This window comes from Lolium rigidum, chromosome 2 (assembly GCF_022539505.1).
Source record: "Lolium rigidum isolate FL_2022 chromosome 2, APGP_CSIRO_Lrig_0.1, whole genome shotgun sequence".
In the NCBI taxonomy this organism is placed as follows: domain Eukaryota; kingdom Viridiplantae; phylum Streptophyta; class Magnoliopsida; order Poales; family Poaceae; genus Lolium; species Lolium rigidum.
The window spans coordinates 225,362,727-225,384,520 of NC_061509.1; the positions used below are offsets into that span (position 1 = coordinate 225,362,727).

At 42.6% G+C, this 21,794-nt stretch overlaps 2 protein-coding genes across 7 annotated transcripts; one reads left to right on the top strand and one right to left on the bottom strand.

Moving 5' to 3' along the window:
- Window positions 1–7,575: 7,575 nt before the first annotated feature.
- Window positions 7,576–8,308, top strand: LOC124688230. Its single transcript, XM_047221942.1, has one exon. The coding sequence runs from the start codon at window positions 7,793–7,795 to the stop codon at window positions 8,060–8,062; it is 270 nt and encodes an 89-aa protein (XP_047077898.1). The 5' UTR covers window positions 7,576–7,792; the 3' UTR covers window positions 8,063–8,308.
- A 1,714-nt stretch (window positions 8,309–10,022) lies between these two features.
- Window positions 10,023–19,869, bottom strand: LOC124693053 (E3 ubiquitin-protein ligase BRE1-like 2). 6 transcript variants are annotated; one of them, XM_047226498.1, is made up of 19 exons: window positions 19,806–19,869; window positions 18,716–18,877; window positions 18,543–18,630; window positions 18,205–18,435; window positions 17,936–18,103; window positions 17,328–17,518; window positions 17,147–17,230; window positions 16,913–17,032; window positions 16,649–16,835; window positions 16,391–16,551; window positions 15,204–15,275; window positions 14,152–14,228; window positions 12,609–12,803; window positions 11,778–11,850; window positions 11,609–11,695; window positions 11,217–11,354; window positions 10,873–11,075; window positions 10,629–10,791; window positions 10,023–10,441 (listed from the first exon to the last, which is right to left on the bottom strand). In XM_047226498.1, the coding sequence occupies exons 2-19, from the start codon at window positions 18,875–18,877 to the stop codon at window positions 10,310–10,312; spliced, it is 2,532 nt and encodes an 843-aa protein (XP_047082454.1). In that variant the 5' UTR covers window positions 19,806–19,869; the 3' UTR covers window positions 10,023–10,309. The 6 variants fall into 6 exon arrangements, with proteins under 6 accessions (XP_047082454.1, XP_047082452.1, XP_047082453.1 ...); XM_047226496.1 differs by having other exon boundaries at window positions 18,196–18,435; XM_047226497.1 differs by lacking the exon at window positions 19,806–19,869 and adding an exon at window positions 18,988–19,007 and having other exon boundaries at window positions 18,196–18,435.
- Between the last annotated feature and the right edge of the window lie 1,925 nt (window positions 19,870–21,794).

The window sequence follows — 21,794 nt, forward strand, 5'->3', positions numbered from 1 at the left end:
TTGTGGGTCATCAACGTCGCCGCCACTCCTCCGTCGCCGCCATGGCGAGCTCCTCGTCGACGAAGACCGACGGTATGCCACCCTACTGTTTCTCATCTAGTACTATTCCCGGTTAGGCTAGATGCAATTACTCACTAGATGCAACAACTAGAGGTCCTAGAAATCTAACAATGGTATCAGAGCATGTCTAGTTTCGTTCATCTAGTTGAGGTAGATCTTATACGGGATAGAATCGAAAACAGAGAGTTTACTTTTAGTCTTGCAAACCCTAACCCTAGATCGGGTCATCCCGAGTAGAACATGGATTAGATTAGGGGAAAAAAGGGGACAGGGAGAGGGAGGCGGCATCCATGCCGGCCTCCACTTACCGGTTTTGCTCCGGGAAGGGCCCTCCACAGAGGCGTCAACGCTAGGGCACCGCGGCCAATCCGCTCGACAGTGGCGCGCCCACCCGCAAGGGGAACGCGCGCACCGGCGAGAGGGTAGGCAACGGCGCCACGATCTCTCCACGCAACGGCCCGTTTCGACGGCCACCGTCGCCGTCCTCGTCTGGTTCGCGCCGCCGCTGTCGGGTGGTGAGTGAGAGAGGCAGAGAGATGAGAAATGAAGGGGCTAGGGTTTTCGGGTCAGTTGCCGGCGGTTTTGTGCGGCCGATCTCGGCGCATAGCCGTCGGATGCGATCCGACGGTCAGCAGCCGCCCGGGGTCTCTCCTTGGGCCCAAGAGAGAAAGACAGTGCCGTAGGCCAGAGGCTGGGCGCGGCCCATCTAGCGGCGCGACTTGTTTTCTGCCCGCGTGCGTTTTTTTGCCTTTAACAGAGCATCAGAGAAGTGCCCATCTGGGCTGTTATGTCTGTTTTTTGTTTCCAGTAAATTTTTTCTGTTTTAATTTTCTGTAAATAGTTTAGTAATAAGAATAAATGTGAGATATGAATTTTTTCCTGTGGGTTAAAATTAAGTTAAGTTTCCGCTGTGTTAGTTAAGTTGAAGTCATATTTTATTGTTTCCTAATTTAATTGGAACCAACTGGAAAATTGAATTAGCAAATGAGAGTTAATTTTGAGTATGATGATTTTATTTAATGACCAACGTTGTTAATAAAATTGTATTCCGCAAGATTCAGAATTATCATCATTGGTTCTTTTTCTGCCCAACGGTGATGTAGAATTAATATTGAGAAGTGCCATGTTTTAATTTGACCAACGTTGAATTAACTCATTTTGATGGAAATTTTGTTTCATGAAATCCTATGAGTTTTATCTCGGCTATTGAGCCCCTCAATGGAGGGAACTATGGCTCGTGGCGAGAGAAGGTTGAGATGGGGCTTGCTTTGCTTGACCTCGACTTGGCACTGATAGAGGCTTGTCCCATAGAACCTAAGGACCCCGTGAGGGGCGACAAAGAAAGTGAAGATGACTTCAACAAAAGGGTTATTGACCATGGACCAAAAAGAATGAAGTACGATCTTGATCGTGCTAAGTGGGACTCGTCCAACAGAAAGTGCTTGATGGTGATCAAGAGCTCCATTTTGGAGGCTATAAGGGGAGCAATCCCATAGTGCGACACCGCCAGTGAGTACCGAAAAGGTAGAGAGTCGGTTCATCGGGTCTTCCAAGGCCTATGCTAGCACTCTCATAAGAAAGCTTGTCACTACAAAGTACACTCGGTGGTGGGGTAAGGGATCACATATTGAGGATGAGCCATATGTCTTCCAAGCTCAAGTCTATGGAGATGGAGCTTCCTGAACGGTTCATCATCCATCCGATCTTTGCCTCACTCCCAAAAGAATTTGAGACCTTTGTCTGTGAACTACAATGCACAGCCGGAAAAGTGGGCCATTGAGAAGATGATTGCCATGTGTGTGCAAGAAGAAGAGAGGATCAAGGGGCAATCCGGTGATTCTATCAATTACCTAAGCCCAACCAAGAAGAGGAACTTTCAGAGTTCCAAGCCACAAGGGAAACCTCGATGGAATCCTCCTCCTGCTAAGCCGCATGGAAAAGCTCAAGATCATCGACCGCATGAAGAGGTGGCCAAGGACACTTGCAAGTGGTGCAAGGAAAAGGGCCACTACCAGAAAGACTGTGTGGCATTCCTGAAACATCTGTGCAAGAAAGGTGAGGATTTAATTAAATTTGTAGATGAATCCTTATTTTTAAGTTAAGCAAAATCTACTTGGTGGATTGACTCAGGTGCAACTGTTCATGTTGCAAATTCATTACAGGGATTCCGTATGAGACAGACTCTGCAAAGAGGAGAAAGATGCATTAAAGTAGCAAACGGCGTCCAAGCTGAAGTCGAAGCCATTGGAGATCTCCCATTAGTGTTAGCTAATGGCTTTGTACTTTTATTAGTAGATGTGCTTTATGTACCCTCTTTGCATCAAAACTTAATAAGTGTATCGCGCTTAGATGATGATGGTTTTGCTTGCCATTTTGGTGATGGTCAATGTAAGATCAAGTTTAATAATGAGATTGTTGGTCTTGCCTTCAGACAAGATAAGCTTTATTTATTGTCACTTTGTGAAGAGAATGTGAATGTTTTAAGCGCTGATAATGAGAATGTCTCCACATCCCTGAATGAAAATAATAAGCGGAAGAGAATTGATGAAGTCTCTTCGAAATTATGGCACTGTCGTTTAGGCCATATTTAGAGGGGGAGAATAGAACGCTTAGTAAAAGAATCAATCCTTCCGCCTATGGAATTTTCGAATTTAGAACAATGCATCGATTGCATTAAAGGAAAGTATGTAAAGAACATAAAGAAGGGCGCCAAAAGAAGCACAAGAGTTTTAGAAATAATTCATACGGATATATGCGGTCCGTTTCCTGTGAAATATGTGGATGGCTATGATTCCTTCATAACATTCACGGATGATTATTCGCGTTATGGTTATATTTATCCAATTAAAGAGCGTTCAAAAGCATTGGATAAATTCAAGATATTTAAGGCTGAAGTAGAAAATCAGCATAGCATAAAGATTAAAATAGTAAGGTCTGACCGTGGTGGGGAGTACTACGGTCGGCACACCCCATATGGCCAAGTTCCTTGACCTTTTGCAAGGTTCCTACAGGAACATGGCATAGTTGCCCAGTATTCTACACCGGGCGAGCCTCAGCAGAATGGAGTAGCTGAAAGACAAAACCGTACCCTGATGGATATGGTGAGAAGCATGTTAAGTTACTCCACTTTACCGGTTAGTTTGTGGATGGAGGCATTAAAAACTGCTATTCACATACTTAATCGAGTTCCTAGTAAGTCGGTGTCTAAAACACCATATGAATTGTGGACTAGTCGAGAACCTTCACTCAATTATTTGCGAGTGTGGGGCTGTCCAGCTGAGGCTAAACTCTTTAACCCGAACATTGGGAAATTAGATCCTAAGACAGTAAGTTGCCATCTTATTGGCTATCCAGACAAGTCGAAAGGTTATCGTTTCTATTGTCCAGACAGACTCACTAAGTTTGTAGAAACGAGACACGCCGTGTTTCCGGAGGATGAGATGATCGGGGGAGCACGGTATCCCGAGAAATCAACCTTGAGGAGAAGCGGGTGTATGCACCCACTCCGATGATCCAGGAACCATTTTTCTTGATACCTGCTGCTGCTGCACCGACACAGGACGATGTCATTGCGACACCTGTTGTTAGTTCTCCTGTGGAAACAATGAATGAAAATAGAGAGAATGTTACCACCCATGAGGAAGAGCTGCAACAGCCCCACATAGAAAGTGCGCCAGAGATTGAGAACCTTAGAAGGTCTCAAAGAGCAAGAAAGCCAGCTATTCCTGGCGATTTTGAGATCTATGTCAGTGAAGAAGTTCAAATGGAGGGTGATCCCACCACATTTCAAGAAGCCTCAAGAAGTGCTCATTCATCGAAGTGGATTGATGCCATGGTTGATGAAATGAGATCAATGAGTAGCAACAAAGTATGGGATTTAGAAGAAATTCCTAAAGGAGACAAAATAGTAGGCTGTAAATGGGTCTACAAAACAAAGTGTGACTCTAGAGGGAATGTTGAAAGATATAAAGCACGACTTGTTGCGAAGGGTTTCACTCAAAGAGAAGGAATAGACTATAATGAGACCTTTTCTCCGGTCTCATGTAAGGATTCTTTTAGAATTATAATGGCTTTAGTGGCACACTATGATTTAGAGTTGCATCAAATGGATGTAAAGACGGCCTTCTTAAATGGAGACTTGGAGGAAAATGTTTACATGGCACAACCCAAGGGTTTTGCCGTGGAAGGAAAAGAACATATGGGATGCCGTCTGAAGAAATCCATTTATGGGTTAAAACAAGACTCCATGCAATGGTACTTGAAGTTCCATGAGACAATTAAAAAATTTGGGTTTAATGAGAATAGAGAGGACAATTGCGTATATGCAAAGTTTAAGAAAGGGAAATTCATTCTCCTTATCCTATATGTGGATGGCATTCTGCTTGCTAGTAGTGATGTTAGTCTACTATTGGAGACGAAGAAGTTCTTGTCCTCGAACTTCGATATGAAAGATCTTGGTGAAGCTTCATTCGTTCTAGGAATTGAAATTCGCCGAGATAGACAAAGAGGGGTTTTAGGATTATCGCAAAAGGCATACTTAGAGAAAGTTCTAAAGAAGTATGGTATGCATGCGAGTAATGCCACGCCTGCTCCTATAGTCAAGGGCGATAGATTTGGGGATTTTCAATGTCCCGGGAACCAATATGAGATCGATCAAATGAAAGCGGTTCCATATGCTTCGAGCTGTCGGAAGCCTAATGTATGCTCAAGTATGTACGCGCCCGGACTTAGCTTTTGTTACCGGGGTACTTGGCGGATTCCAAAGTAATCCGGGAATAGATCACCTGGAAAATGGTGAAGAAGGCATTGTGTTATGCGCAAGGCACGAAAGGCCTCATGTCGACATATAGAAGAACTGATTCCCTTGAGATAGAAGGGTATTCGGATGCGGACTTTGCGGGAGATGTAGATGACAGAAAATCCACATCAGGTTATGTATTCACTCTCGCAGGTGGAGCTATATCGTGGAAAAACTTCAAGCAATCTATCACGGCACCGTCCACGATGGTTGCTGAGTATGTAGCATGTTATGAGGCATCGGGGCAGGCAAACTGGTTAAAGAAATTTATACTCGGGTTGAGAGTGGTAGACAGCATTCAAAGACCACTTAGAATGTACTCGCGACAATGAGCCAGCAGTATTTTATGCTCACAACAATAAGTCAAGTGATGCTGGCAAGCACATTGACATCAAGTATTATGTTGTGAAAGATAGAATCCAGGATCATACCATAAGTTTAGAGCATATAAGCACAAAGAGAATGCTCGCGGATCCGCTTACCAAGTGTGTTCAGAGAACACGTAGCCGGCATGGGTTTACGGAAAAGCCTATGATACCTGGATATTAAGGGCCTAGAGGAAGAATCTATTTTAAAATGGAAAGGTGTGTAGTAGCTATTGAATCTGATGGCGCGTAACTGGCCATCATGACGAGACATGCTCTATATGCTAATTTGTGATGAAATGGGTACCAAGAAAAGTTTAAGTCTAAGATTAAGAATAAAGTAAGATGAGATCAAGTGGGAGAATGTTAGTTTGATCTCCAGTACGACCCAACGGTCGTACGACCTGGTCTCGCGCCTTGATCGGGGGCGCCCAACCCGTATGGTTGGTGGGCCCCCGTCGCCAGCGCCATATAAAAGAGGTGGGGGCCGGGGCACGGACGTCAAGGTCGTCCACTGCCGTTCTCCCCACCGACACACCAAACCCTAGACCATCCGATCTGGTGAGGCGATGTAGCGGTGGGAAGCACCACCGACGTCGCCACCACTCCTCCGTCGCCGCCATGGCGAGCTCCTCGTCGACGAAGACCGATGGTATGCCACCCTACTGTTTCTCATCTAGTACTAGTCCCGGTTAGGCTAGATGCAATTACTCACTAGATGCAACAACTAGAGGTTCTAGAAATCTAACATTCATTTGTCGATGTAAAAAAATGATGTCGTGTTGGAGATGAACCTAGTATCCTTTTTTCAGAATTTCTTGAGTTTTAATTTTGTTTTAAAAAAATCTAGCTTTCTAAGGCCCGGGGTGTAAAGCGATTATTTGAGCATGAGCTCCAAAAACAAAACCTCCTATTATCTCCACATAGGCCAGCTCTTGGTCGGACGAACCTTTGCTTGGTCAGGCGAATTTCCCTTCGTATCCTACGACTCCACATGGGCTAATCCGAGGTATAATCGCCAGGCGCTTGTCGAGATTTTGCTTCCAGACAAGCAAGCCTGTCTTGAACAAATCAAACAGGGCGACCGGTTCCCGCGTCCAACGGTCCAACAAATAAAAGAGAGAATAGCCACAATACCACTAGTCAAAACCAAAAGTTCCAAAATACCACCGAAAAAACGAAACTTGCCAAAATGCCATTACAGATTCGGTTGTTGTTGCCAAAATACCACTATGCACTAGCTGGTACTAACACCCAAACGAAAAGACTTATATGCCCTTTATCTTTTCACACACCATGACTTTTATAAAAGATTTCAGCAAGATTTTGAAAAATATTTCAATAGCATTTTCACATAATTTCAGCAGAAAGCATCATTTCAACAGGAACTAAACTTCTATTGCTACTTTGAAATTGTCAAATCGAATCAATGCTGAAACACACGAACACATCAAAGCAAGCAAATTCTGAATTTAATGCATGTTGCCAGTACACACAACACAGGAAACACGCGGGGGCTGCCGAGCCGGCCAAGGGAGAGGAAGCCAAGCCGAGCAGGACAAGGACGCGTACGGGGCGTAGACGCAGAGCCGGAGAAGGGCGCGCGCCCGAGGGTACGTGAGCAGGGGCTTCGTAGCCGAGCAAGGCAGTCCGTGCCACGGCAGTGGAACGGAGCAAACTCGCGGCGGCCGAGCGAGCTGGGCAGGACGGCGGCGGAGCTAGGCGGTCAGCGATCCGACGGCGGAACTAGGCGGTCAGCGACCCGGCGGCTGAGCTAGGCAGCCAGGGTGCAGGGTCCCGGCGGGAGGAGCCAATGTCGGTGCGGCGAGCCGGCCGTCGACGGCGCCGCCATGTACCTGGAGAAATATTTGGATGAGGGCTGATCACTCGTACCAGTAGCTAGGTGTAGATGAGGGCTGTTTTGGAATTCCTGGAAAATCGAGTTTCACGGTTTGAGTAACGGGAGAAGTTTGACATCTAACAGAAGTGGTATTTTGGCAACAAAAAACGAATCTGTAATGGTATTTTGGCATGTTTGGTTTTTCTAGTGCTATTTTGAAACTTTCAGTTTTAACTAGTGGTATTGTGGCTATTCTCTCCAAATAAAACGGTCACTCTCCAGACATCGGTCATGCGTGCGGTCAGGCCGCTGCAAGAATTCTAGCATCCAGAGAAGAGCCAACGGAGTTCGTTTGCGGCTGCGCGTATGTCACAGACATGCGGGCCACACCCACTGCTGGAAGGAAGGAAGCTTCGGAGCCAGGTGGCGTCGACACGCACGCAGCCTTCCGGTGACGCCGGTCAAAACCGGCGTGCAGGCAGGCAGGTGCAGCTGCCCCGCGGTTCCGAGAACCGACCAGCCACCGTGTCCGCGTACTCCGACGCGGGCGCGTGCAGCCATATTCAATTCTCACAAGATAAGGACGATCTCCGACTATAAAACCCGCCATTCCCCGGCGATCCATTCCATTCCGAGGTCGACCGAGATCGATAAGCTTAAACACCAGGATCGGAAAAGCAGCACGCGGCAATCTTGATTTTCTCTTGAAGGGGGATTCTTTGGGGAAACATGGAGCGCAAGAACTCGTTCGGCACGTCGTGGGCGGACCAGTGGGACACCGGCAGCGACCCGAGCCCGCGTGCCGCAAGCGACGGCGGCAAGAAGCAGCAGGGCGGCGGCGGAGGCGTGGAGAAGACCAAGGCGGCCGCGGCGACCGGGCTGAAGAAGGTGAAGGAGGGCACCGCGCACGGCTTCCAGTGGATCAAGGGCAAGGTCCAGAAGAAGAAGCAGGGCGGCGCTGGCGACGGCGCCGGCGACGGGATATCCGCCGGGTATTAGCCCAGGCCCTGCTTCCTCTTGCCGGATGGATGGTCCGTGGATCGGTTGATTCGGCGATCCGTGCTTCCTCTTCAGTCTTTGTATATATATAAGTTTTGCTGTTGGATTTAGGATGTTGCACACCACCTTGTACATGATCGATCGATCGATCGATCTCTTGGATTTCTGCCTTTTATTGATTGGTTCGTTGTTCCGTCTGTCTCCTGCCGTCGATTGTTCAGATGAAATTTGATGTTGATTAGTCCAGTCCGATATACTCATCAGAAGACGCATGAATCTGTCTCGGAGCGTGGTGCCTGATCTTCAGGTTTGCCCACTATCAGCTCCACAGTTCCAATTCTAAGACTGGCTGTTTTTTTTATTCTGAATTCTGAGTTCAGGCTGGCTGCGTTGCATGTGTTTCCACTTCCGCCACTGCCTGCAGCCAACATAGCCTGCAAGTTAATGGAGCAATTCTTGGTTAAATCTTCCTCTTACCGATACTTGGTAGCACTACGACCTAGATTGCGGAATGGACCAAGTTGTTTTGCGTCTCTTTCAGAGATGAAATTTCTGCATCACCACAAAGATAAATGTTAACTTTGGGGCGGATCGAACGCGAACCACGTCCCATAGTAGGCTGTTTCAGCTTAGGGCATGTACATTAGTTCCGACCCCTTTCGTCTATAGCACTCATGTGAACACATGTGATTTTTAGTACCGAAGAAAGATCACTAGAAAGCTGAAGGAAGGTAAATCCTATCCGATCGGTTCAATATGGTATCCCTGTACTTTTGTACTTCTGAAACAAATACTTAACTTCTGTAAATCATATGCTAACAGTTAAATTGCTACTAGGTAGTAACAAATCTGTTACTAGGTAAACAACAGATCAACAGTCTGCTGCTAATGCCAATGAAGAATTCTGAATTAAAAATACCAAAGCAACACAACAGGTGCAGCTCATCTCTGCTACTAGCACAACAGTGCTTCTGGTTTTCAAAATATTTAAAAATTGTATATCAGCATTTTAAAAAATCATCATATTTATTCCGTGAATACATACATATGTCCTAAATACTCGTGCAAATTTTCGGTAGAAATTACATTGTATTTTGAGCTACATGAAAAAAAAACAAATTTGTCAGGAATTTTTCTTTTTTCTATAGATCAAAATACAACATATTTTTCTCCAAAATTCATACCGTATCTTTGAAATGTTTATATGTATGTGGATATTTAATATCATTTTTTTATAATTCAAATAATATGATTTTTAAAAAACAGGATCACTGGTGCTCATATGTCAAAGATACTTTTCGGTTGCTCCTTCAGCGTCCACATGCTCTTCCTAAACCTGGGTAGGCGGTTTCATCGCTGACGTGCTAAGGCATGCCCGTGGCAACTCATTCGCTTGTCAAGTACTACTGCTAGTTCATTTCAAAAAAAAAAAAACTACTACTGCTAGTTTATCTAATAGTACTAAAATAGGTCTTAGTCCAGTTTCCGCTTCGTGTACAAATTTTTTTTTGAAGAAAAATTAACTCTTGGGTAGTAGCAGTTTGTTCTATAAGTTTGCTAGAACAGCTTACCTTATGAAATGGAGGGAGTACATTTTAGACGAGATGTTTGTTGAGATAGCTGAATAACTAGTGTAAATATTAATGTAGCTTAATCATGCTAAATTTGTACTCCCTCCATCCCTTAAAACAATGTTGCTGATTTGTCTAAATTTAAACGTATCTATACAATATCACTCATTTATCTAAATTCGGATGTATAATTTAGACAAATTTACAACATCCCCTTTTTTTTTGGTATGGATGGAGTATGAATAATCTTGCTCTCGTCATTGTTGTAATAACATCAGCGTGTAGCTTTATCTCGCAGATGAAACTTTCTGAGTTCAAGCAAGAGCAACTTTTCTAGCTCAAGAGATATAGACAGAGGCCAATGTATGTTCGTCCTAGCGTATAAACACTTTCGAAAAGAAACAAAACTTCACCTTCTATTCATTTCTTGTTTACTCCCAGTTCACTACAAAGTACAAACACAACTGAAAACAGCTTAGCAATAGCCTCATGTAAAGCCACATATCCTACACTCAGACACACATCACAGAAGCTACAACGCTTTGTTACATTTTCACTTTTTGCAGGAAGGCCTATGAGTGCTCGATCTAAGCGCCCCCACGAGAAACATAAACTACATAATTACAAGTTACAAGCATACACCAGTAGGTTGTCATTAGAGCCAACCTCACGGATTTCAGATCTTCACCTCTCGCACATCGTTTTGCCCAAATGGGGTGCCGCAACCTGGGCATTTTCGGTGGCGGAGCTCAAGGTTCCTCTGGATACATGGTGAGCAGAATAGGTGGAAGCATTTGGTGATCACAACCTGACAACAACCAAGACAGGAACATAAGACTAATCAGCAGTAGTTCTGTAGGTGGTCACAACATTAAAAGCTTACACTTTGGTGACATGTGAATAGATTAAATGTTAGATCTCAGCTGCTAATTCTGAGTCACACAAATCCACGTCGTTCAAAAATAAGTTGTGCAATTCACTGGACAATTAATTACCTCTTTTGGTCGGTCAAAGCACACACCACACTTGAGAATAGCCTTGCAATCTTTAATCTCATCCTGAAGCTTCTGAATAGTAGCCTCTTCGTTTTCAGAAGTCAGCTCCATGACTTCATTTTTCACCTCTTCATATTCTTCCTCTAGCTTTCTCTTCTCGCCTCTGAAATAGCAAAGAAATGTAATGACTAAGCCCTGGTGACAGCATAGCTAGACAAACTTGGAACCAAAAAGTAACACTAACCTCTCGCGCTCTAGCTCCACTCTTAGCTCAGCTATCTTTTTCTGATTTAGCTCGTATTCTTTCTCAGATGATCCAACGGTGGATCGAAGCCACTTGAGCTCCTTCTCTGTGTCAGACACCTCCATCAGAGTCTTTTCAAGGTTAATCACATGATGCCTGTTCTCCAAAGAAGTTTTTATAGCTTGCGCGACATAGGATTTCATCTGTGACAATTATTTAAACAAGAAAATTCAAAACCAGCTCAGTGGTAAACAGAAACACACACAATATATTTATAAAAGATTTGCGTCGGTGTGATTTTCAAATACGGTTGGCAGACAGCAAAATTCTAACTCGGAGATTACCTGCTCTTCACCACGGGCAATTTTTTGTTTAGATGAGTCCAGTGAACTATTAACTTGATGGAGTTGCTTCTGTAACAAATGCTTTTCAGAGAGAAGGGATGCAGAGGCCTGCTTTGTCTTCACACTATCTGATACTAGCTGTTAAATGAGAATCAAGTTATTAATGGGAACTAGTAAAAAGCAACAAGATCTTCTGGCAATGCAACAGAGTATATATGATGTGGTCAAACTGCATGACTAATAAGGCGACAAGGCAAGGTGATGTGCCCCACTACTCCAGATGGGGCAGGGAAAGAGAAATAGACCAGGCCACCTAGGGCAACAGCCTCAAAAGTGTAGAGCCCAGAAAGCTGGCAGCGAAGTGTCTGCATCAGGAGAAATATGCTACGCACCTTAATGTTAAAATCATCTCTATCGGCAACCTGTTGCTGAAGATGCTGATTTTGTGTCTGCATGTCTTCATATGCTTGACCAATTGTCTGCAATAATAGCATCATATGCTTTCTCACACGTGCACACAAGCACGATAAAAAGCTGCTAACAAAGTAAAAATGAGCTAACCTCAATTTCAGAGATATAAGCATCTCCTTCAGCTTCTTTAATCTTTATTGCCTCGTTGAGTTCCAGAACATCTCTGGCAAAAAGATCATACAAAGTATGAAACTGCAGAATGGATACAGAGTACCAACTCCTCATTGAACAATATAATATGCACTGATTCACAAAGATAGCATATACTGCTGGTTGTCACAAAATTTGCAGCAGGAAAATAATACAGCTCATCTCAACTACTGATCGTAAGAACCAGTTGGATAATACTCGATAGCAAGATGAAGACAATTGAGATATATCGCATTAGACTCTCAGTTTCAACCTAGTTTGCCAAACATATGAACAGCACAGGTTGGCAAAAATCTAAGTATCAAGTTTAGGAAGCCGTTGCAGGAGTTAAACTGGAACCAACCAGTTCAGATTTTCAATTGGGTCGGTTTCTGGCTGAAAAATGAATCCAGTTTGTTTGGGCATTTGAGTCTGAGTTAATTTCAGAATTTGATAAATGGAAATTAGAAATAAGTTGTGACAGCTATGGGGGTTTAAGGGAGTGTATTTCTATTGAGCGGCAAAACAAGCGGATTTGGGAAGTATAAAGTAGTTAGCCATTAAAAAATAATGTACCTAACACACTCAACATCTTTTGCATCATTAATAGCAGGGGCAAGGATGAAACAACTGCAGTAACTACTCCTGATCCCCCTAATGGATAACTATTTTAAACAGCTGTCCTAGTAAACTGGACAAATATTTCAAGTGGTGAGAGTGAAAGTAAACAGTCACCAATTGCTTCTAGCAGTGGTACACATATCAAACTGTCTCCAAGAGCAGATAACTAACCTTTCGAATGCATCTACCTCGGTCCTTAATTCTTCTAGTTCTGCTTCAGCAAATGAAAGCCTTTGCTGGCATGCAGTTTCAGTTTCATTTGCTGCTCTTACACGAAGTTCAAGACTATGCTCCTCTAGACTAGTTCTCAAATATTCAGCCTGCTTCCGAGCTTGGTTTCCTGATTCCTTGATCTCTGCAATTGTCCTAGATGCACAGAAGTGTAAAATAAGAATCAAACAGATGAAGCAAAATATATGTGCATGCCAAATAGAAGAAACTGTCAACTGCCTATCATTCTATGAAGCATTTTGAGGCGAAATCAATGAGCATTTGGTACTGCAGAAAGCGGCAGACTGACATACACTTCCTTCTTCGGAAAATTTAGCTTATATAATCTAAGATTTGTTTTTCCTTACCGCATATATTTTCTCATACAAGATATATGCCAGCTAGTGTTAGCGACTTAGCGCATCCAAATCAACGTCCTCATCACTTGTTGTAACAATTTGATAGATGTGACCTGGCCATAAACTTGTAACAGTCCATGACTCCATATAGCTGAAGTCGTTAGCTCAACAAGCATCACCATGTCAACGACTTCAAGCTCAAGCGCCACACGGATTGGACTATAATAGCCAAGACACGGCGTAAACGGTGACACTTATCCTTTGCGCCTGTCCATCTTATAGTAACACCGATGGTACGCTACATCGAAGACCGTTCAATATGAAGTCACACGTACACCGAAGATGTGAGGAACAGAGGCAAATCTCGGACTGTCTGGCCTCCTCTTGCATCAGTCATCCCCCAGCATTTGACGAGGAGAAAGGGATGTCAGACCGTCCGACTTACTGCATGTGACTTGGCACATCTAAACCTACAGTTAAGGGGCTGGATTATACCCCTTCTGCACCTATATGATCAAAGGATACAGAGCTTTCTCTTATGTATTTGTGTTGAATCAACAGACAGGTTGAGTGGAAATAGAATTCAATTGGGCATTGTTGATTTCTGTTCTTCCTCCAAAGCCCTATGACATCGGTGTGTGTTGGAGTTTAAATCCTGGGTAGGATTCACTAGTTTTCTTGGCTTTACTGGATTTGGGCCCTCTACCCAAAGGCCATCAGGTTGGTGAGTGTTGTTGGGTGTTTGCCTTGGATTTGCTAGGCTAGTTATCCTCCAACTGATGAAGATTGGGAGCCTATTGTATAAGTGAGCCACACAACTGAAACTAAAATTTAGAATTGCAGTAAAGATGAACTTCCTTTGCTATAATAGGGGTACACATCATAGTATGTGTGTTCAAAAACATAAAGCATAAATCATAACTTTTAACAATCATAAATGGATTATGTATCAACTTCGTTCTCTTGTTCCCAAGGTGTGGTAAACTGTAAATCCCAACTAAGCAGATTTTTTTCCCAACAGAGAAATTCAAAACCCTGATGGAGAGTACAACTATGAAATTACTAATAATTTAAGAGAAGCATAAGTCATAATCATTAAAAATCAACATAACTGATGAATGGTGATAATAACAATCAAGTCATACCTCGACTCAGAACATTCTTTCCCATACATATCCACAATGTATTCCAACTTCTGCTTATCATTTTCCAACGTCTCAATCTGCCAAAAATTTCATTGAGAAAACATGAATTACAAATATGTAACTGTGTTAGTTCTTCACTACCAAATGTTTGTTTACCAACAACTCTTAATCAGTTTTTTGTTCCCTCTGCAGTCGCTAAATTTTAAACCTTTTAGTAGAGAAAATGGTCAACCTATATCCAACTATGCAAACATGATTCTATTCCTAATTTCTAAATATAACATACTGATATGCTGATAGCCCCTGTGACTAGCAAAATATACAGTTCAGGTCTGATTTTACTCTGCATAGAAATTGACCAAATATGGCAGCATGGGCCCTTGGAAAATAACATTAATTTCACGTAGCTAGTTAAAGGCTGGATATATTTGTATGCTACATTAAGCAATAACTGTTAATCAAGATCATCACGAAAATACTAGAGCTACCCAATCAAGCTCTGTAACCTTACAATGCAGGATATCCACACTATGACTGTTGTGTGCTGAACTTGGCCAAGTACGAGCACCAAAGAATGTGGCAATGGAGGTATGGCTTCGAGTTGCGAGAGTACTGGGTAGGACGGCCATGTCGCCAAGGATAAGGCATATATGGGAGGGAGTGGGTATTAGATCTTTACTAGTTTATCATCATTGCATGATGAACATATGGTACATGCTGTCTCTTTTTAGAGACATGCCTTTCTTAGCCTGAAAATCTAACCACATTTGATCATATCTCACCTTAAGGTAACTAATCCTATCTTTTCTTATCTATAATAGGCTCAAGGCCCAGGCTACTTGCTCTCCAGCTGCTCCTTTATTCAGCTATTCGGCGGATCTACACTGATGAAAAATCAGATATAACTGCTTGTGCAGCAACATGATGATAGTTACACGCTGAGCTGAGAGAACACCGGTGGAGGGAAAAGGAAAAAAATTCACAGAGAAGCAAATATGTTTCAGGCTGTCAGCACTACTAGAAGACAAGGAGAGATATTTATTATACCATACCAATGCTTTGAGGGACTTGATCTCAGTGAGTTGTGTGTTGTATCTATCAGATATCTCCTTGTGTTCATTGATCTGAAAATTGGAGATACTTTCATCAGATTTTTTGTACTAGAGGTTTGGTTAGCTATTCATAATTTCTCCAGAAGAGGATGATAGAGTATAGAGTTTTGTTAAGATAAACTGTATGCAAATAGTTAGTGAATAGTCTGTTTGAAGGTATAACAATGAGCCTATGAAAATGTAGCAGTGCAAGTATGCATAACGGCATCAAAGTACACACATATTTCTTCTCAACACATAATTCTGCTACGGCATGAAGTGAGGCAACCAGAATCCAGTTAAGTAAATGCTCATGGTGTTCAATGGAAGATACCTAGAGTATTAATTTTATTCCAATTTCTGGAAATTGTCACCAATCTTTAGCAAAGAAGAAATATGTCAATTTTAATCTGATGATACTAGACTGACCTTTGTCTTGTCATTTTGGGGGCCATAATCTATCCTAGACCTCATTCACTATTACTTTGTGTACCCTTCATTTATAAAATATTCAAGATAAAATGACAATAGTGTGTACGCCATATATATATATTAATATAATTAGATGTGAAAAAAACACTTCTGCATACTATACTTGAAAAGGTAACCATAAATGGAAGAGACAGTAGCTTGATTACAGGGTTTAGATACTTGTGCATCTTGAGAAATACATGCATCATGTTTGAACATGTTACATTCTAGATCAAGTTGGTTTGGATTGAGTTGGTCATGTGCTAGCGGTGAGCTATTTAAGTCATGGCTTCGATTTTTTTTATAGAATGCTGTCAATAAAGAAAGTTCCCTCAAACAGTGTTTATCCACCATCGCCAACTCGGTTCATGAAACTGTAAGAATGGACTAATTCAGGTACTTGCTCCTTCAATGAATCTATATGTCAGATATATGAATGAGGGGAATAACCCATCAACTGAAATCAAAGCACAGTGAGTAGATGCGCACATAAATCAAATGTAAAAAAACATAAATGGTCTATTTTTCATTAGTGTGTGGAAATCTTACTACCAATATGGTAAGTTCATAACAACATTCATAGACATGACTATGAAAATTCCAGTATACTTTTACATATGCAGACTGAGTGCCAGTTTAAAAACATAAATTAAGATGGGTCCAGGTCAATGACAGACCTTCTTAGCTGACAGGATTCTTAAGGATTCAGCTTCTTCACGTAATGCTACTGCTTCAGAAGCCGCATCCTTTGATCTATTCAACTGATTCTCCATCATTTCCATCTCTTTGGAGAGTGCGGCAGCCATGACATGAATCTCATCCTTGAAGTCTTTTTTACCTATACCAAGGATTTAAGAATAAAGTATATTACATTCTGAAGGAAGAGGTGAACCACAGATCCTGATTTAACAAGCTACCAAGTCAGACCCAATTACCTGAATCTTGCAAGGATTCCTCAACCTTGATCTCAAGATCATTCTTCTCAGCCATGAATTTCAGAATCTGATTTTCCAGTTCTTCAATTTTGGCCTCGCAAGTGGTACTGGATTGTTTAATATTGTCGACTGATTCTCCTTTTGCACAAATTTCTTTCTCCCTTTGCAAAAACTGGTTCTTGTCATTCTAAAATCAAAGAAAGTAAAAGCTGATTAAGAAACAATACCATTGCAAAACAGCACATCAGAGGAAAAACATGGTACCTGTAATACTTCAACCAGACCCTTGTATCGTTCTATCTCAGCATTCAGATGATGCAACTGATCGCTTAGAATTGTATATGGTTTTGAAGTGAAAATGTATTTTTCGTCTTTTAGTTGACCCTGCACAGTGCACACATAGAAGCACCGGGATGCAAATTAAAGGAAGAAAATTAGGATCCAACTCAAAACTGCAACAAATATGTCAACCCCATCCTCCATTACAAAAGTGCCAACCTGAAGATCTTCTAACTGCCTAGACAGTATCAGATTATCCTCTTGAGTCTCATGGAGTTCAAACAGGCGGTTTGCTGCAAGAGTCTGGCCTCCATTGGACAAATTAGCAGCTATAAGATAAAGGCTGAGAAGATAAGGCATACATATGAAGAATGATGGAATTTGGTATAATTGAAAGTACCTTAGCCTCATCAACAGCATCTTTGAGATCTCCCCAGCCCATGCTTTTGTCTGAAGACTTATCAGTTGAAAGACCATTCACACCATTTGAACCAGATCCGTTCATTAGCAAACCTCCATGTCTCTGCAACTGTTGAATAACCAACTTCCGTCGACTTTCCTCAAGCTCTGCCATGGTTTCCTCTAGCTCACCTGCATTACAATATGTACACATGCATATGGATTGGTTTGCTTTAGAACCAAAGTTTGAATAAGTTTTCATAGCTCAGAAATTGGTAGCATTGACCAGGATATGGTATGTATTTATGTTTTCTATTTGGCAAGGATCTGTTAAACATATACAGTTCATTTCTCCAGTTTTACTGCCAGAACTTTAAGCACAAATAAAATTATTTCCATAAGAAATATCCAAACTATGATGGAAGGCCAGCCTTGTCAAGAATGCAAAGCCAGGGTTTCTGAAAAAAGGGGGAGCTTTTAATTGTCCAGATGACAAAAAGGAACGTCATGTTTAGTTAAGCCAAATGCATTCGTGTAGATTACATGTACATGAGAAAGAAAATACAATAACTGTTGATGCCCAGAATGCACACAAGACAGAACAATAACCTGAAAGACGCTTGGTTTCCTGTAATTCTTCGGGGTAGTTGTTTTTGAAAGCCTCGATCTCATCCAGATACCTTTTGTGCTTCTCATTGACAACAGAAATAGCTTGACGGACATTGCCAACCACCTCTTTCAAGTAATTATTATGGTTTTGAAGGGCATCAATAACATCTAAATTTAACAAATACAGTTCAAGAGATGCATAATTAGCAAACGTTAAAAAGTACAGTGCAAAGAGAAATGGAGGGAAAGCACAATATTAGTTTCTTTACCCTCATTTGACTTTTCTCCATTTAAAGCTAATGACAGAGATTCACTTCTAGCCTGTTGTGCAGCAATAGCCTCTTGGAGGGACCTCATCAGAGCAACAGTTGCCGAATGGCGCAAAGCAAGAGCTTCTTTAACAAATTTTAGCAGGCTACTGCCGTCATTATTTCTAGAATTTTTTGACTTCAAGAGCATGAAGAGAAATATTTCATCAGAAGGGCACGACTCAGCTGAATCTGAACAACAAACAACAACACACAATCAGCTAAGGCAACATCGCTAACCAAACAAAAAAGAAAATTTCATAATGCAAGATTAACAATTAAACAACTTAGGTAGCAACCTTCTGATACATCTTCATGGTCAAGCGCTTGTAAATTGTCCAAACCCCCACCAACCCGAACTCCAAGCAGGACTAAATCATCAATCAGCTATAATTAACATTTATTAATAAGAAACACGGCAAGCCAGAAGAGAGCCATAAAAAAAGTTTACATGAGATTCAGAGGAAAGAACCTGATTCCACATCTTATTCAGAGAAATCAGAGTATCATCATAAGAAGATTGTTCGTTCCTCAACTCCGTGAACTTGGTCTCCAATATATGCATTTCAGACTTCTGTGCCTCCAATTGTTGCACCAGCTTCTGGTTCTCATATTGAAGAGATGTGGCATCCATCTTAAGAAAGAAGAAGAAATACAGAAAGTTAAGTCCTATAGCACCAAATAAATACACTGCAACATGACACTAAAAGGGAATAGGTGTTGCATAGATTAATATCCACTAACCAAACTTCGAAACTACTTGACCAGCTGATAGCAGCGAGTTTTCAGTTAGTCTGGTGGTTGTCTTGACTTTCTAACCAAATTAGGCCTCAATTCAACTTGTACAATCTAGTAAAGAACTTCAAAATCAAAACATATCAAAGTTAGCAACTACAGACTAAAAATTCACCATTTTTTTACGGGAAACAAGCCAACGTTAACCATGCGCACAGAAATTGGCATATCAAGCAACTTTTCGATAGCATAATGGATTAATGAACAAAGCTTTGCATTTAAGTGACCCCTAAAATTGTCTACTCGGACAAAGCACTATGGTGAATGGCATGATCAAAATAAACAGTTCCAGGGTTTTTTTTTCGACGCTATAATTTGGAACGACTTCTTGAAAGGAGCTTACACGAAGTAGAATCTCCTACCAAGTCTACTTCTTGACACGCTAAAATACGTAGCCAAATTTTATTTTAGGTATTATTACAAAATTCGCCATTTATCGATCATACAGTTCAAAATATACCAAAATTGCGCCTAACTTTGTAGCTTATAGTACACTTTGCTCAAACACAAAGAATTATATTCCGCATCTTTCGAGTGATCAAATCAACTCTGTTTTACTAAAGAGCCAAAGGTCTAAGTAAACTACAGCAAAAATAAGAATTTTTCTTTTAAAAATCTATACCCCGACAGGCCGAAGCTGGACTAGGGTTTGGGGCAGGGTCATGGATGGGCGGACGCCGCCGGTGGAGCGCTCCTACGAGGACGCCGAGAATAAGGAGAGTAGGGCGGGGTAGGGAGGAGGAGGGCGGAGGGCGGGGAGGACTCACCGCGCCGGCGGCGGCTTGCTCCAGGTTGGGCAGGTCGCTCGCACACGGCCGGGGAGGTCGCGGTCGGCCGGTCACTGGCTCGTTTACAGAGGGGTGCTCCTAGCCTCCTATACACCGCTTCAGTTGGGCCGCGGCCCGTTCAAGTAAGCGTTCGCTTTTTTTTCCTGTTGTTTTTTCCTGTTTCTCTTTAAACATTTTGAAAACTGAAAATTTTCAAAAAAAAATTATTAAAAATATGAATATTATCTAAAAAATTATAAATGCTTTTGAAAAGCTTAATTTTTAAAATCTAAAAATCTGATCATTTTTCAAAACTGGACATTTTTTAAAAGTCTAAGGTTTTTAAATCGAAAGAAAAGATAAAAGGAAAGCATAAAACAAAAAACGAAAAACTAGAAAAAAACCAAAAAAAAACCTAAAAAACTAACAGAAAACCGTAGTAGAAAACAAAAAAAGAACCGAAAACCATTAGAAAACCACATCAAAAAACCAGAAATAAAAAACCAAAACGGAAAATCGGCCAGACTCCCCACGCAGAGAGAAACATACTCTAGGGAATTAACCGTCGGCCCAAAATAGCAAAGGGGGTGTGCGGCGCGGTCGAGATGCGCTGCGTTAAGCGGAGTATAGGATATCAGTACTAAGGTCAGACCCGCAGAGCGAGAGAAATGACCTCAGTTGGACGCGAACTAGAATTAGCCTGTGCTTTCAGACCTAAATTCTACGTATACCCAAATGATGGAATTAGAGGCCTGAATTCCAAATTCCCCAATTACAAACCCAATTCACTACATTCAAACACAACAAAAAGGTTTTCATTCCATCTTGATACACATGACATACCCACGGTGCCACCACTCTCATGTATATATGTGCCACATTACTCTCTACTTTCTTCATATGCACATGCCAGTGGACACATGTCCTCCGATGGTCCGACGTGGACCCGTCGATGCCATCACTTAGTGTTGGCTTCCACAACCGTCTTCTTGTTTTCTACTTGGACCATGGCAGCGATCATGGTTGCCTCATGCTCCGCACCCTCCAGCAGGAAGCTCGCTCCCTCGTCATCGACAATGACCTAGAGCGGCTGGGCGCCGAGGCCCTTGAAGACCACCAGCGTGATGCGATGCATCTCTTCGCAGAACATGGCCTGGTCGACGGTGCCGTTGTGGTCGGTGTCAAACTGCTTGAAGACGGTATCGTAGAGCGTGGTGACCTTGGCAGGGCCAAAGCCCACGTCAAGGAGGTGGAAGGAGGCCCGGCAAAGCTTGGCGTGGGACAGGACGCGTTCGCCATTGGCATCAAGCGTGCTGAAGCATTCATCCATGCTGCACACGAAAGCGGCCCACAAGGCCACGAACACTAGGAGTTTCGAATTAGGGGCACATTAATAATGTGCCCCAAAATACTAAAAAAAAATAGTATCTACAATCGTTTTTAGATGCACCCAAAAAATGTCGAATATAATCATGTTGCTAAAATTATTGCCGCATTTTGGAAAGTGGTTCTAACCGTTTTTGCCGCAATTTAGGAACAGTAATGCTACACCTACGGACGCGAATGCTTACGGAAACGCTACGCGCTGACGGGTCTCCGGACGTGTTGCCAGCGCGGAATAGAAACCGCACGGTGAGACAGAAAAAAAAGTCACACAAGGTAAATCCCTAGTCGGCTAGTCCCATCTCCTGGCGACGGAGCGAGGCGCCGTCGCGCCGAGATTTTGCGTCGGCCCGGCCGCTGTTGATCGCAGCTGCTGGACGGCAAGCGGCTTCTCCCCGGCGGGCGACGTATTCCTGGCAAGCTCTTGGACGGATAGAGGCGTCTCCGCGGCGAGCTGCTGGACGGCAAGCGGCGTCTCGGCGGCGAGCTGCTGGACGGAAGCCGGCGGCGCGCGAGCTGTTGGACTACAGGCGGAAGCCAAACTCCCCACTGTTAAATTAAAGCAAACCATATTACATTTCTGGCTGAACAAGAACCATTAGAATA